At 34.7% G+C, this 15,286-nt stretch overlaps 1 protein-coding gene across 6 annotated transcripts; it reads right to left on the bottom strand.

The window, feature by feature from the left end:
- Window positions 1-2,831: 2,831 nt before the first annotated feature.
- LOC133823210 (uncharacterized) lies at window positions 2,832-14,026 on the bottom strand. 6 transcript variants are annotated; one of them, XM_062255850.1, is made up of 14 exons: window positions 13,994-14,026; window positions 12,852-13,131; window positions 7,750-7,792; window positions 6,949-6,975; window positions 6,753-6,845; window positions 5,874-6,049; window positions 4,881-5,055; window positions 4,668-4,772; window positions 4,341-4,460; window positions 4,105-4,125; window positions 3,957-4,015; window positions 3,699-3,789; window positions 3,236-3,367; window positions 2,832-3,058 (listed from the first exon to the last, which is right to left on the bottom strand). In XM_062255850.1, exons 2-13 carry the CDS (start codon window positions 13,091-13,093, stop codon window positions 3,287-3,289), a joined length of 1,233 nt encoding a protein of 410 aa, XP_062111834.1. In that variant the 5' UTR covers window positions 13,094-13,131; window positions 13,994-14,026; the 3' UTR covers window positions 2,832-3,058; window positions 3,236-3,286. The 6 variants fall into 6 exon arrangements, with proteins under 6 accessions (XP_062111834.1, XP_062111832.1, XP_062111836.1 ...); XM_062255848.1 differs by having other exon boundaries at window positions 13,935-14,016; XM_062255852.1 differs by lacking the exon at window positions 12,852-13,131 and having other exon boundaries at window positions 13,994-14,021.
- Window positions 14,027-15,286: the final 1,260 nt, after the last annotated feature.

Here is a 15,286-nt window from a genome sequence, read left to right as displayed (position 1 = left end):
CCAACCCAAGTGTTTACACTCTCACACTTACTTAGCACCTGCAGCCTCTGAACTTAGAGCAAAAGATGAATAATGGCTGGGTACTAGGTCCTATTTATAGAGTTTAGGAATGAAAGGATCTTAATTTTAACTTGAATAAAAATAATGGCTTTTTAAGTGAAAATAATTTGAATTATCGTTCAGCAGAGGCTGAAGACTCGTTCAAAAAGATGCTGGACTTATCAAGAGGTTGAATGGCTGAATGGAAAACGATTTCAAAATGTTTCAAAATATACTGAAGGAGGCGATATATCGCCTAGGCCAGTATGCCCGAGGTTGTCGTACATCGTCTCGTGTTTTCCATATCTACGTGCTACGATATATCGCCCCCTATAGCTGCGATATATCGGCACACGCTGATTATTTAAACACGAAATTACACATTTTTAGCTAAATTTGAATGGAGTAAACAGCCTTGACTAAGCCCTCAACGTATTCAAAGCTGCTGACTGACCTTATAGCATTCAAACTTTACCCCTTATTAAATTTAATCCTCAAAATACTTAATCCTTAATTACCCATTCATAACATGTGCTTAAAATCCTATTGGTTCTTATCTAAACCTTATAGTATAATAGATATTATCCTTAATATCAGTCATATTAATCAAACCTTAGGTTAAAATTAATATTCTTAAACTATAGGTTAAACTTAGAAAATCTATAAGTACTACTATGAGTGTCCAAATAATTCCCGGTCTGAACCAAAAATCCACAGTTACAAAGATAATACTATAAATATTATAATACTACTATCTAATTAGCTAAGTAAAGTTCTTGGACTCTACAATATGTGGGATCAATATCTCGAGCTGTTGAGTTGATAACTCAGGTCACTCTCTCCCTCTCACTTATACTTTGTTCCAATGAAAAAATTTGGTGGGATTGAAGCTTGCTCTGGGAGATTAAGAGCAGTTAAGCTAGGAGAAACCATCTGGGAAGCTCAAATTTTTGGAGGCAAATCCAGTTCCTTGAGCTCTTTGAGTTTTTCTTGGGTGTGTTCTTGGAGAGACTTTGAATTTTGTGTTTAGGAGATTTTAGAGGTTTTGGGTTGTTATTGCTTGTTGGAGTTGCTAGAGCTGTTTGGGGTGCTCGAATTTGGGATTAGATGGGTTTTGGGAGAGTAGCAATTTAAGAAATCCACTCATTTTCTGGGTATGCAGGGTGGTGATGCAACACTTGGTTTGAGCGTCGTGGCCTGGTTGAAGGTCTTCAAGGCTGGGCGTTGCCTCAGACTGCCTTGGCGTCGCAGCCGCCTTGGCACAAATTGAGAAGAAATTTCTAGTGGGCTCTTTGCCAAGTCAGGCATTGTGGCCCTTAGTGGTAGCCGCGACGGGGCTGGTTGCTTGAAATTTAGGCTGGCCTCTCGGCCTAGTGTGGGGTCGCGGCGTAGCGGCTCTAAATGGGAAGATTTTGAGTTTATGGTTTAGGGTTTTGAAACCCAAATCAAAGGGTTCAGGAATGATTCTACTACCCGGTTTAGTGGAATTCAAGGTCCCGAGGATTATGGCTTGGTTTTGAAGCCCTCCATCGATTCAGAGCTTGATTAATATTCCTTAATGTGTTATGACTAAGGGTTTCTGCTAGGTTCAGGAGAAAATGATCGTGCTCGGGGTCGCCTTGCTTCATTGCTCAAGACTCGAGGTAAGAAAACTAGTATATGCACATAGAGCTAATCGGTTGATATGCTCATTAGCATTGAATTATCTGTGAAGTATTGGTATAATCTATAGTTATGGGTTGTATGCTAAAAATCTATAGTTCTAAAATGCCTTATGTCCAAATAATGTTTATATAAATATTCGTTAATATATATCATTAGTCAAGTTAGGATGTTACAATTTTACACTCCTTCCTTCGTTTCTTAATTGTTTCCTCGTCTTTGATTTGACAAGCCTCTATCCTAAAAATGTTAGGGAATCAAAACCTTGCACATCATTAAAGAAAAACAGACTTGAAAAGGTCGTTCCTTGTCCAGCACGTGTATACACAAGGAACGAAGGACAATTGTAGAAACCAAATTGTTTAAATAGAAATATGTAAAACTCCTCATTTTGGATATTTCAAATGTGTTATATGAGATTCGCATTAAATGCAGCGTTTTTCATTAAATTGAATATTATGTTGTGGAAGAACTTGCCTTTAAAGAATTAGAGCAAAACCTAGTTTGGGGAACTTTGAGAATGTTCATTGAAGATCTAAATAACAACCACCTTTCATAGATGACGTGTGTTATACACAAATTTCGAAACGACGAGTAGAAATGATCTCTCAGCTCACAAATAAATCAAAAATTAAACACGTTGAAGGGAGGTGCTCGAGCTCAAGTGAAGTGAAGTAGTAAAACTGCACCTGTGGCATCTCTGTGAATGTGATCGGTTACAACAAGAAACGTAGCTGGCAAAATTCACAAACAGATAAGGCTTGAGGAGAAGTCAGTGACTTAGCTCGCATATGGCCGGCCACACGTAGGTGTAGCTTGGCGAACAAGGATTCGATCAGAATGATAAAGTGAATCAATCAACTTCAAAAGTATCTTAATTAGTGTTGATTGGTCGATCGTTATTGGAAAAGGAAAATTTAGTTATTGATATTTTGACTTATGATATGTTACTCTATTTAAAATATTTGTTAGAATAAATCGGGTAATTGAATCCCTGACTTCAACATCAAATACTTTTTTTTTGCAGGTATCCACTGGAAGTTTCATTCGGCTCATACCATACAAGCATTCGAGAATCGATGTCAATCCATATTCAACAATATCAATTATGGAAAGTAATTAATATGTAATTATTCGGATCAAATATTTGGCCTTTCTTTTCTATTAATGTTGATAAGAAATTGTATACAAGTACGTAAAGAAACTGCTAAACAAAAAAGCATATAACTAAATAGAAACCTCAACGTTTCAAATTGATAAGATAATAACAAGCCGCAATCATAAAAAGCAAAATATGGTTCTCATTAGAGCCTTCAAAATGTTGAAGATTAGTTACTGTAGCCGCCGCAAATCACCTCTGCAGTTGGAGATGAAGCAAATCATTATAAAGCACTAAGTCAATATAACTTACATACACCAGAATAAACAAGAGATCTCTTTTCTTCTAACCAAAACAAAAAAGAAAGAACTCAAATCACTCCTCTTTAGTTTCTCCATAAAATATGATCTTGTATAACTAATTAACTGACACTACCTGCATTATAAGGAGAGAGATAGACCTTGGAACCATCTTATTGTCCACCATCTATACTATTGCATAAGAGAGTTTATTCATATTCTTAGCCTTTCGTTTCCGATAGTTGAAGTAGATGAACTGACAGAGAATCTAAAAGATGTTAAGGTGTTCAATGGTGGAAAATGCCAGTGAGAATCAAGATTTCTACCTTCAAAGTTAATAGAATAATAAAAATTAAAGGCAACCTATATAACAATCCTACTAGATTTGTAGATCAATTTTACTTCTAAAAAATAGCAGAATAAAAACGATTAGCATGGGTTTTTCAACTAATACAAGTCATGTAAAACTGAACAAGTTACTAACTTCATCTTTTGCGGTGCCTAGAGTGGATATGTGAATTTGTGGTTAATTAAAATTAGTGATAATGATCACAAGTTATCACTGCATTTAGTAATATAATTACTAATGAGAAGGATACAAAAGTATCGAGTAGCACACATACTGCCGCATCCACCAACCATGGTAAATTGGGTTTAATTCTAGACCATCCCATGTTGTTCACAAGTATGCTACACAAATAAACAAACAATGTTAATTTTGTCAAATGTTTAGGGATCAATGGAATGAAGGTCAAGAGAAAATATGTACTGTGTACTGTAGAACTGAAGGTGTAAATACTGCAACATTCTAACCAAAAAAAAAAAAAAAGCAAAGGCTAAAAGCATTTTATACTTACCTTGCAACATAAGTGGCATTTCCAACCAAGGCAAAGACAAACATCAAGGGATTAAGCCCCTGCATACCATGGAACATAAGTATTATCACTTTACCATACCATAGGAGAGAGAAAAGAGAAATATAACTTCGAACGTCAAAACACATACCTCAGCATTACCCTTTTGCAACTGCAAAAGTTGATCATAAAACAGAAGTCAGAATTGTTCTGATAATTAAATTATGGGAAAAGAGTGTACTAGTATTGTATTAATATGAAATAATTAAAAATAAAAACTTCACTAAATTATTAGAAGAATTTACAAAGGAGAACAAGCAGTCCTCTAATTGAAGAAATACAAAGAATAGCACAAAATTACAAGCTGCTTAGAGAGGTAAATCTCACATTTAAAAGAATTTGTGGAAGTCGACCACATATGTAAATAGCTGCCATACCCCAACCAAGAAAACTCCCCATTCCAGTGGCTTCTCCAAGACCATTCTCCCCTAGCATTCTACCTTTCACCTGAAAATAATCACAGTTTGTAATAAGACCTTCGTACCAGGCATTAAATAAAATATAAAGAATTGAGCAAGAAAAGTGGAGCAAGGCCGATATTCAAGGCTAACAGCTTATTGTGCGAAGTTATTCATTTCTTGCAAGCATTGAATGACACTATGTAAATAATGTACGTTCATGCAAAGAAAACAATTGAAAGACCAGTTTGATTACCTGTAATTGATTTCTATGTTCTCCAATCACAAATCCAGGACTTGGAATTTCGTTAAATGCAGTCAAATACAGATTTGTAGTGCCAAGGAAGCTCATTGCTGAAACCTATATAAAAATATATATTATATACATGTGTAGAATAAATATGATATTTTGTTGTTTGTCTTGACATTTAGAAGAATATCTTAACAGGATGAGCTTAATAAAGCTCACCACAGATAGCAAGGGCTTGACTTGTGGTTGAAATTCAGACTGTGTTGATGATACCAATGGATCAAGCAAGGGCTCTTCAAGTGAATTCCGGGTATGAGGTGATGTAGAAGCCATTCTTTGCACTAAAACAGATCCTCGAGTTGGAGTAGAACTCATTGATAGAGATCTTGCTGACCTGAAGATTTTTTAGAGAGAAAGATGAAGAATGTTAATTGACATTGTACTGAAAATAACATCAATGAGAAATGACCAACTTAAAAGCAGGTTCTGCATTTCTGCAAAAGTAGTGGCACTACATACAATTTAGAAGAATACATTCTATGTTGGGAATACTACCAAGTCCAACCAAGATGTTGTTGGCTACAAATAAGTTGAAGTAGTGCTTACATAGTTCCAATACAGGTTTATAAACTTGGTAATGTTTAAAGAAACTTTTAAAAGAGTGCTAGTAAACCATGTTTTTGAGGTAAAAATTATTTGAAAATTTTAACATATTGTTGACAGTTATGGAAATCAAAGGGTGTGACTTTCTAGTTCCCTCATTTATAGGGATTGTTTAGTATTCTGTAATTAAAGTTGTGATTAGTGTATAGCCTATATAATACTAGCCCTAGGTTGTAAATTTGTATCACAGAAATAAAATACAGAAAGAAAGATGATCTTTTCCTCACCATTTTTACACATGTAGTAGCAAGAAGAAGGCAAACTGAATTTGATTTTTCTAGACAGAAAATATGAAGCCAGCTTATATTATCAGGTCCATGATTCGGAAAAGGATAAATAAATACTATAATTTTTTTCTTTCCCCCATTTTTCTATGTTTACCAATCCAATCCAACATGTTATATATTATATTCATATTCATGTGCTTTAATTTTACTTTTTTACTACTTCCAGATTTATTGCAATTTTAAATTAGAAGTGAAAAACTAGTCTTGACAATATTATAGACCCATGGTCAGAATAACAAGAACTTTGAGGACAGAAACATACATATAGTACAATTCGCTTCCTGGGGAAAGAATTGGATGGAAGGCTGGAAGCTGAATAGGTGGACTTGAAATATCAACTCTGACAGTTGTTTCAGAATTATGAACTTGCTTCTCATCACCATCATTACTGCTTCCCTTAGATTTTACATCTACCTCCCTCTTGTTAGGCATAGGATCCTGCAATGCATATAAAATTCAATATGAGTTACAACTATACTCAAAGGAGATACTTTGCAGAACCTAAGTAAAACCGTAAATAAGACTGATAATATGAATAAGGAGCTGTTAGAAGGTCAAGAAATTTGATCATGAAAAGTGCTTTTTAGAAAAAAGAATCAACCAACCTGATATAAAAAAGGATAATTACTATACAGCTTTTCTACAATATAGTTTAATGGCTTAGAAGCATTATAAAGCTAAGCAAGCACCTTATCACACAAATCTTATAAGTCCATCAAATTAGTGGTCACTCTAAAGTAATAACCCCAAAGCAGCATTATTTCAGTCTCTTTCTTCCTAGCTTCACATTCAACATGACCTAAAAATTAATATCATTGCATTCCCTTGGGCCAATAATGCCTTAAAAGGAGCCCTCAAATTCACATAATTTACCAATCCACATGATATAGTAGTAACACTTAGTTTTTTGGACCAAAAATTTCATGAAATGATGTGACATGATTTTTTTTAATAGCACAAGTAAGCAATATAATCCCACTTTTAAATCAAATCTAATCTAAAAATCATGACATACCATGTGATGCAAATATTAGTGTTTCTAGCCTTTCTATATGTTTAATCGTGTTAAACTAAAATCATGATCCTAACATCCATATTACTAAATTACCTCTGAAAAGGCCTATGTTATAAAAATTATTACCTTTCGGTGTGTTGTTCTGGGTTTCAGCTGGTGATATATGTAATTATAGTATATGGTCTGTCCAAAAAGAATCGAGGTAGTAACGGTATACAACTGCATACCAAAAAAGAAATTAGTGAATAGTGATCCGCTAATTATCCTATGATTTTAAATAAATTTGGAGTAGAATTTTTTCGTTCAGTAAAAAAAGCCTTACCATTGCCATATAGTATTGTGTTGGAAGCTGCACAAACAAATGGATGAAGTTACAGTTAGCTCTTTGTAAATAATTTTTTGGAAAAAGTACTAATTTCTGGTAAGCTAGACATATGTTTTCAGAAAGAAACACATGAAATACCGAGGCTAAAGCTGCTGAGACGGTATCTCTAGACCAATCAGCTATTTTCCTTGCAAACCATCAGATTATGACATGTTGCAAACCATCATATTATATATGCTTATGTACTTTACTAGCACAATATCTATCTATTTATATATATGTATGTATGTAGAGACACATAGCTAGTGACAGAACATAGAGGGACAAGCCATGATCTCTTTATCCTAACTCATATTTGAAACCATGTACATCCATGACACAAAAAAATATAGGCACTGCATCAAATAGATGGGCCATATTTAGAATGTTTGCATTAAGTTTCTAGTAACATGGAGCTGTTCTGTAAATAGCAAATACTTTTTTTTTTGTCATAGTGCACTTGATAATAGCGAATAAAAGGTTTAGTTCCCCAATCTATGACGCTTGAGCACCATAGATTTTGGTGGTCTTCTATTTACTATAAAGATACTATGGACAGAATGTATCTAGTTTTCTTTGAACACAGTTTTTGGTGATCTCCTGTTTACTATAAATATACTACAAACAAAACGTATCTATTTAGCTTCAAAGACATAGGGAGAGAAAATATGTATGTTTATAACGTTTACCACTTTAAGTAGGGTAAAAGTGCAACTGAAAAACAAAATTAAAAGTTCAATATAGAAAAAATCAACTAACCGTAGCTGGTTCCAACATACAGCCAAAAAGATTAAAAAGGTCTCTGCAAAATCGAGCTCATTGTTAAAAAAATAAATAAATATAAGAAATAAACTTACAGGCTATAATGGAATATCAATAAAATATTCAATATGATCCTCAAACATCAATAGGATTTAAATAAAACGTATAGAGCAGCCATCTTCTCCAAGATTCCATACTTTTGTTTATTATTATTATTATTGATGAAAATGGTATGAGAGAAATTATTTTTATTTTTGTATTCTCTATCTTTTACAACATAGAACTAGGCTATATTTACAGCATACATCTAACACCCTTCATATTCAAAAATAAATACAATAAATAAGAATTCCTATAGACTAGGAAATTGAAACAACACTTGGAAACATAAATTCCTTGCTGCCAACATCTGCCAACCAATAACTAGCTTGATTTCCTACACTCCCCCTCGAGCTAGATGATATATGCTAAACATTCCTAGTTTGGAGCTGAGTTCACTGAAATTAGGGCGATGGAGAGCTTTGGTTAAGATGTCAGCTGCCTGTTGTCTTGAGGGAACATGCTTCAAGGTGATGATCTTGCCTTCATCCTTCTCATTGATGAAATGATGATCAATTTCGACATGTTTGGTTCTATCATGATGGACTGGATTATTTGCAATTGCTATAGCTGATTGATTATCACAGAAAACATTTATAGGGCCTTCAAGGCAGATTCTGAGTTCATCAAGTAAGAGTTTCAGCCATATTCCTTCACAAACTCTATGTGCTAAGGCACAAAATTCTGCTTCAACACTGTTGCGAGCTACTACCTGCTGCTTCTTGCTGCGCCAAGATACGAGATTTCCCCAAATATAGGAGAAGTATCCGGAAGTGGATCTTCAGTCAGTGAGAGAACCTGTCGAATTTGCATCTATGTGGATTTTAAGATCCATGTGAAAAGTTTTTCTGAACATTAGCCCTTATCCTAGTGTTCCTTTGAGGTACCTAAGAATCCGATAGACAACATCGTTCTTTTGGGGGTTTATTGAGAAATTGACTAACAACACTTACAGCAAAGCTTATATAAGGCCGAGTGTGAGTTAGGTAGATTAATTTTCCCACGAGACGTTGGTACCTTCCTCGATCAACTTTTATTCTATCTGTCTATGCTCCAAGTTTGGTATTATGATCCATCAGTGTGTCAACTGGCTTGCATCCAATCATCCCAGTTTCCTATAAGAGGTCGATGACATATTTTAGTTGAGTGACTGAGATGCCTAGGCTGGATCTTGCTACTTCCATCCCTAGGAAGTATCTTAATTGTCTTAGATTCTTTATCTCAAATTCACTGGAGAGGAGCTGCTTGAGATGAGTAATTTCCTCCATTAAATTTCCTGTAACCACAATATCATCAACATAAACTATTAACACTGTTAGTTTTCCTCCTGCTGAATGTATTACAAGCAGAGTGTGAGCTGACAGGCACAGAGTATAGCCATCTCCCTTTAGAACTTTCGTAAACCTATCAAACCAGGCTCGAGGGGATTGCTTGAGGCCATAAAGGGATTTCTTGAGTTTGCACACCTTTCTCTTAGTGAATCGTCCTCAAATCCTAGAGGGATATCCATGTATACTTCTTCCACTAGATCTCCATTAAGAAACGCATTCTTTACATCAAGTTGGAATAAAGATCATTCTTTGATTACTGCAATCGACAAGAGAACTCGGATGGTGTTCAACTTAGCAACAGGAGCAAACATCTCTTGGTAATCAATGCCATAGGATTGAGTGAATCCTTTGGCCACTAAGCGGGCCTTGAATTTTTCAATGCTTCCATCTGCCTTATGCTTGACTGAGAAGATCTATTTGCAGCCAACTGTGCGTTTGCCAAGAGGTAGATCTGTGAGAATCCATGTTTCATTCTTTTCAAGTGCTCTAAGTTCTTCCATCGTGGCAGCCTTCCAATCAGGAATTTGTAGGGCTTCCTGTACCGATGTGGGAACCTGAACTAGGTCCAAGGAGGTGATAAAGGCTCTAGATGTAGGAGATAGGCTTGAGTAACTCAGATAATTGTGAATGGGATGTTGAGTGCAAGAGCGTACCCCCTTTCTGTGAGCAATGGGGATGTTCAGATCACCTAACACATTTTCTTCCATAATAGCTTCCGGTCGAGCGTCTTCCTGCGTTTTTTCAAGGATGAATGGGATCGGATCATATTCTTGACCTTGCTGAGTTTGTGTAGTGGTTTGTTCAATGCTTGCTAGTTGTTTCTTTCTCCTTGAGTAAACCTGGATCTCTTTGCTTGGGATGGGAGCAAGACTTGAAGAGATTGGATGAGGAGTTCTTGACTCATTTGATTTGGCTGAATGATAAGGTTGGACCTCTTTGCTTGGAATGTGGATAGGACTATGGATGAGAATTTCTTGGCTCATGTGATTCAACTGAATAGTTTGGAGTATGGGCAACAGAAGGAGTTAGTGATGTTCTTGGAAGAATTGTGTTGTGAGGATAAGTATTCGGAGGAGAATCAACTGTATTGTCAATGAGAGAAACAAAGTCCCAATTTTGCAATTCCTGACTATAGTTCTCCCTCGGAATTGTAGAATTGGTGTAATAAGGCTATTCTTCAAAGAAAGTGACGTCTATAGAGTAAAACAACTTTTTGGAAATTGGACAGTAGCATTTGTAGCCTTTTCTATTGGATGAGTAGCCAAGAAGGATAAATTTGGTGGCACAAGCATCGAGTTTGCTTCGGTGTGATGAATGAACATGGACAAATACAACACAGCCAAAGACACGAAGGGGAATTTGAGACACAAGATGTGAGTCAGGATATGATTCAAGAAGGATTTGCAGCAGAGTTTTCAACTTTAGGATTCGTGATGACATTCTATTTATGAGATAAGTGGCTGTGAGGACAGCTTCACCCCAGAATCTTTTTGGAATATGAGATGAAAAAAGTAGGGATCGAGCTACCTCAAGTAAATGGCGATTTTTGCGTTCGGCCACACCATTTTGTTGTGGTGTGTCGACGCAAGAACTTTGATGAACAATCCCATGCGATTGCAAATATGATACAAGGACAGAATTGAAGAATTCACGAGCATTGTCGATTTTTAATACCTGAATGTTTGTTTGAAATTGGGTTTGAATCATTTTGTGGAAGTTTTGGAAAATCTTATTTGTTTCAGACTTTTCTTTCATGAGGAATGTCCAACTTAAGCGGCTATAATCGTCAACTAATAACAAGAACCAACTCGTCCCACTGATATTCTGAATTTTGGATGGTCCCCAAATATCCCCATGAATGAGTGAAAAGGAATGAGAGGGTTGATGAGGTCTTGGGACAAAAGAATGACAAGAGTGCTTAGAAAATTGACAGATATCACACCGGAGAGACTGAGAGTTTTTTATGACAAATAGGGATGGGAATAAGTGTTTGAGGTACACGAAATATGGATGACCTAGACGGTAATGCCATAATGTGATTGTATTGATTTTATTGGACTGATTTACTGATGTAAGATTGATACTGGAGAGACAACAATGATTTCCATGGTTAGACTCGGGGGTTTTGATTTTAGCAGATACAAGCCCTTGCTGAACTCAGCCTAGCCAATCATCATCCTCAATTTCACATCCTGAAAACACACAAAAATTAGCAGTAAATTTAGCTTCACAATTAAGATCTCTATTCACTTTGATCACTGAGATTAAATTACAATCAAGTTTGAGAACATAAAGAACAGAATTTAAAACAAGACTTGGTGTGATTGTTATGGTCCTAATTCCGTCTATCCTCGAACACGAGCCATCAGCTAGCGGATAGTGCTATCATTGGAGCATTTGCTAAAAAATGAAAATATTGATATATCTGAAGCACCGGACTCCACAATCCAATGGGTATGAGGGGTTTGAATAACCTGGAGTGCATGAGTGTTGCTTTGTTGTGCAACTAAAGAGAAATATTGTGAAGAGCTTTGTTCTGCCATAGAGAAATACTCGAGACAAGGCAATGGAGCACGGATGAGTGGCGTGCCGGAGACGAAGAAGGCGCTGAGGAGGAAGACAATTGAAAAAGAGGTCGTCGGAGCAATCACGCGCCTACACGCACTGGTGCGTGGTGTAGCTGGCAAAGGATGACGGAGGCGCATGGGGCTCACGGCTTTGCTGGGCACCGAAGTTCGCAGTTCCGCCGATCAAAAGCTGGACAATCTCCCTGGGTCGAAGGTGAGAATAGAATAACACTCGAAAAAGGTTTTCTAGAATTGTACCTCAAGAATACAAAACCCTAAATTTTTAAGAGAGGGCTAAAAAAAATCCCAATTTTGAGCTTTTTTTGCTCAAATACTATGAAGAAAATGGTATGCGAGAAATTATTTTTATTTATGCATTCTCTATCTTTTACAACTAGGCTATATATACACCATACATCTAAGACCCTAATAAATACAATAAATAGGAATTCCTATAAACTAGGAAACTGAAACAACACTTGGAAACATAAATTATTTGTTGCCAACATATGACAACCAACTTCATTTCCTACAATTATTATTATTATTTGTGTTTGGTTCTTTATACTTTTGCATGGAATAAAAAGTCTTTCTAATAATTTCAAGAGAAAATATAACATGAATACTTTATCAAATTTACTAGCAACATGATACAATGAGGATCCTTAAAACCAAAATTCAATGGCTAAGGGAACAAATCATATCAAAATGCTATACATCTCTAATTAATCTTCCGAACACTCTTGGAATGATATACTCAATTGACTTGTCATATTCAACAAGTTTAGTGTAATAGTCCAAACAAAGACAAATTAAGCTTATGCAGTTAGTTCATTAACCAGATTATAAAGATACTGTAGATCAGCCAAACTTTCCAAATAAAATCTGGCGATGGAGATTGAAGCAGTTAATATTCATCTTAAATAGGTGAAAAAATATGGTCTTTGAATGAAAGACGCATAATAAAATTTAGCCAGACTGGTCAAGGCAACATATGGTAAAACTATAGTACCAACAACAACAATAACAACAGAAAGCAACATGCAACTAAAATAAGGTTCAGAAAAGAAAATGACATTTAGAACAAAGAAAAAAAACATACCCAACAATCCAAGTGATCAAAAAAGCAATAGAGAGACCCTCAGAAGATTTCTGTTGGTAATTCGTGATGATTTGAGGTACTTCAGCTACGCCCCAACTAATAACACTAACTACACCCAAACTTAACGAAACGACATCTTTCACATTGCAAAGACAGTAGTCCATGTACTCAATTGCCCACTCAGAACAATGTCTATATGTGGGACACGCTGCCTTTGAACTCTTCAACTTCAAACTTCCCATTTGTCCCCTCAACAAAAGAAAAAGGTCTCCTTTAATCTCTATCCCAGCAAAGAGAGAGAGAGAGAGAAAGATTAACAAAGGGTTCTAAGCAATAATAGAGACTAAAAGGGATTTCCTAGTATATATGAATGTGCGTTTGTGTATAAATTGTGTTGTTTCATAAATTCATATAGTTTTTTTTTTAAAAAAAAAAAAAAGAAAAACTTTCCACAAATAATTTAGAACCTATAGGTATGAATAATATTATATACATACATATATATATTTATGTAAGTAATGCATGTTTCCCGAACCACATTTGGAAAAATGACCTGTCTAGCAAATATTGTCGTTTAACCAAAATAGGATAGAACTGTTACAAAGGTACACAAGGAAACAAAAATAAATGCCATAATCGGTGGAGACCCATTGCAGAGATTCCACTATTTTCCATTATTGCTGTCAAAGAAAAGTTCCCTTTTCCGGTATTCTCTTAAATCGTTATCCTTTTTTTTAATTCAACAGAACATGAACAGACCAAAACAGAAAACAGCTTACATTAAACAAAATATTAATTATAATAAATTCAATAAATGCGCATTGAACAGTTAAACTCTACATATTACACAAACCAAACCAAACCAAACCAAAAGAATCAAAATTTGATGACGCAGAAAAAGGAAGAAGTGCCTTCATTTTCCCAACCCAACAGTAAATATTGTTCAGTCAAAATAAATAAATAATATTTGTCAGAAAAAAACTTTATTATGATCGAAAAGTGTTACTAATAATGTTACAACTTTTTTCTTTTGACAAATGATAATGTTACAATTTTTATAAAGATTAAAAGGGTAAAAAAAACCTGTCACCACTCCCTCCAAAATCTAGAAGAGAATCGGTTTTGCTAGTAATGACCCTTACCAGTGAGCGAACGAGAATTGTTTTGTTTTTTGATTTTTAGAATAAAGGCCAATTGTTTTTTAGTTCAACAAACATATACTTATATAGGGTTAATTTTGTCTTTTTGAAAAATGACTACATACTTATTCTCATTTTTATAGGGTTTATTTAAATCTAAAATATTTGAAGATTTGATAATCGAATAATATTTTGATAAATGATTATGTGTTGAGATTTGAATTGAATAGAATAATAATAATTAAATGGTTAAACTGAATAGGAATAAGAAATGGTAAAAAAAACGCTGGATTGCAACCAAAACTAAATCACACGTGAACTGTTTTCCGATTTTATTCCCTCTATTCTCTGGAGTAGTAGTAATACGTTTTTATTTATATTATCCCTTATCTTATTAAATATTTTTGAAGTAGTAATGGTATGTATGATAATAATGTTCCTAATTCAAATTCAAATTTTGTATTTATTTTATCTATTGTGCTTATATATTTCTACGAAACTATTGTTTGGCTAAAGTAAAGCTTTTAACTTTAGCTTATCAAAATGTACTTTCCCAATAAGTTACATTTTGTATCTTCTCCAAAAATAGTTTATAAAATAAAAAAAATCTCATTTAAATGGGAAACTCAATTAAATCATGTTTAAATAATCGGATTAATTAATATGCAAAACATTAATTATAAAGATAAAAAAAGATGAGGTTTTACCAATTTTTGTTATCTTTTAGTACATTTAACGATCATTCAATCCAAAGCAGTCTTTTGACTACTCTAAGTGTGTTGGAACATAGAGTATGTACTCAACTCATCAGATCTTGGATTATTTAGGTCTGAGATAATCTTCAGGATAAAAAAAAAATAAATGATTGTGATTGGCCTATGACATATTCCAATTTCATGATGTGTCTTAACAACTTTTATTTAATTATTATTTAATAATAATTTATTCAAAAATATCTAAACTTGATAACTAATTGTTTATCCAAAAAAACAGCTGTTGATGACGTGGCAAGAATTTTCGACACGTGGCCGACACTTGGCAGAGATGCTGCTCGTCTATCGACCAGAGATATTTCTGTATGCAGAGTTCAAATTTTATATACGACCAGCTTGATCGTATACTCCATTTATTTATGTGTAAATCTGTACAGTTGTAATGATATTCGAGAATATCTCTTCATTATAACCTGAAGATCCGTTATTTAAGGAAAGATGTGATTAATTGACTCATGTAACCCTCCTTGAGCCTATAAATATACAAGAAATAGCTCAAGGGGGGATCTTTGGATCTTTTTCC

This window comes from Humulus lupulus, chromosome 3, assembly GCF_963169125.1.
Source record: "Humulus lupulus chromosome 3, drHumLupu1.1, whole genome shotgun sequence".
Classification (NCBI taxonomy): Eukaryota; Viridiplantae; Streptophyta; class Magnoliopsida; order Rosales; family Cannabaceae; genus Humulus; species Humulus lupulus.
The sequence above is the reverse complement of the archived record's forward strand: the minus strand, read 5'-3'. Positions and strand labels throughout refer to the sequence as shown.

Excerpts from the sequence above, each read along its gene's own strand:
- LOC133823210 (XM_062255850.1), bottom strand. The coding sequence starts at position 13,093 with ATGGGAAGTTTGAAGTTGAAGAGTTCAAAGGCAGCGTGTCCCACATAT. Across the intron at positions 4,016-4,104 it reads TGCAAAAGGGTAATGCTGAG|GGGCTTAATCCCTTGATGTT; the intron begins GTATGTGTTTTG and ends CATGGTATGCAG. Across the intron at positions 3,790-3,956 it reads AATGCCACTTATGTTGCAAG|CATACTTGTGAACAACATGG; the intron begins GTAAGTATAAAA and ends TTATTTGTGTAG.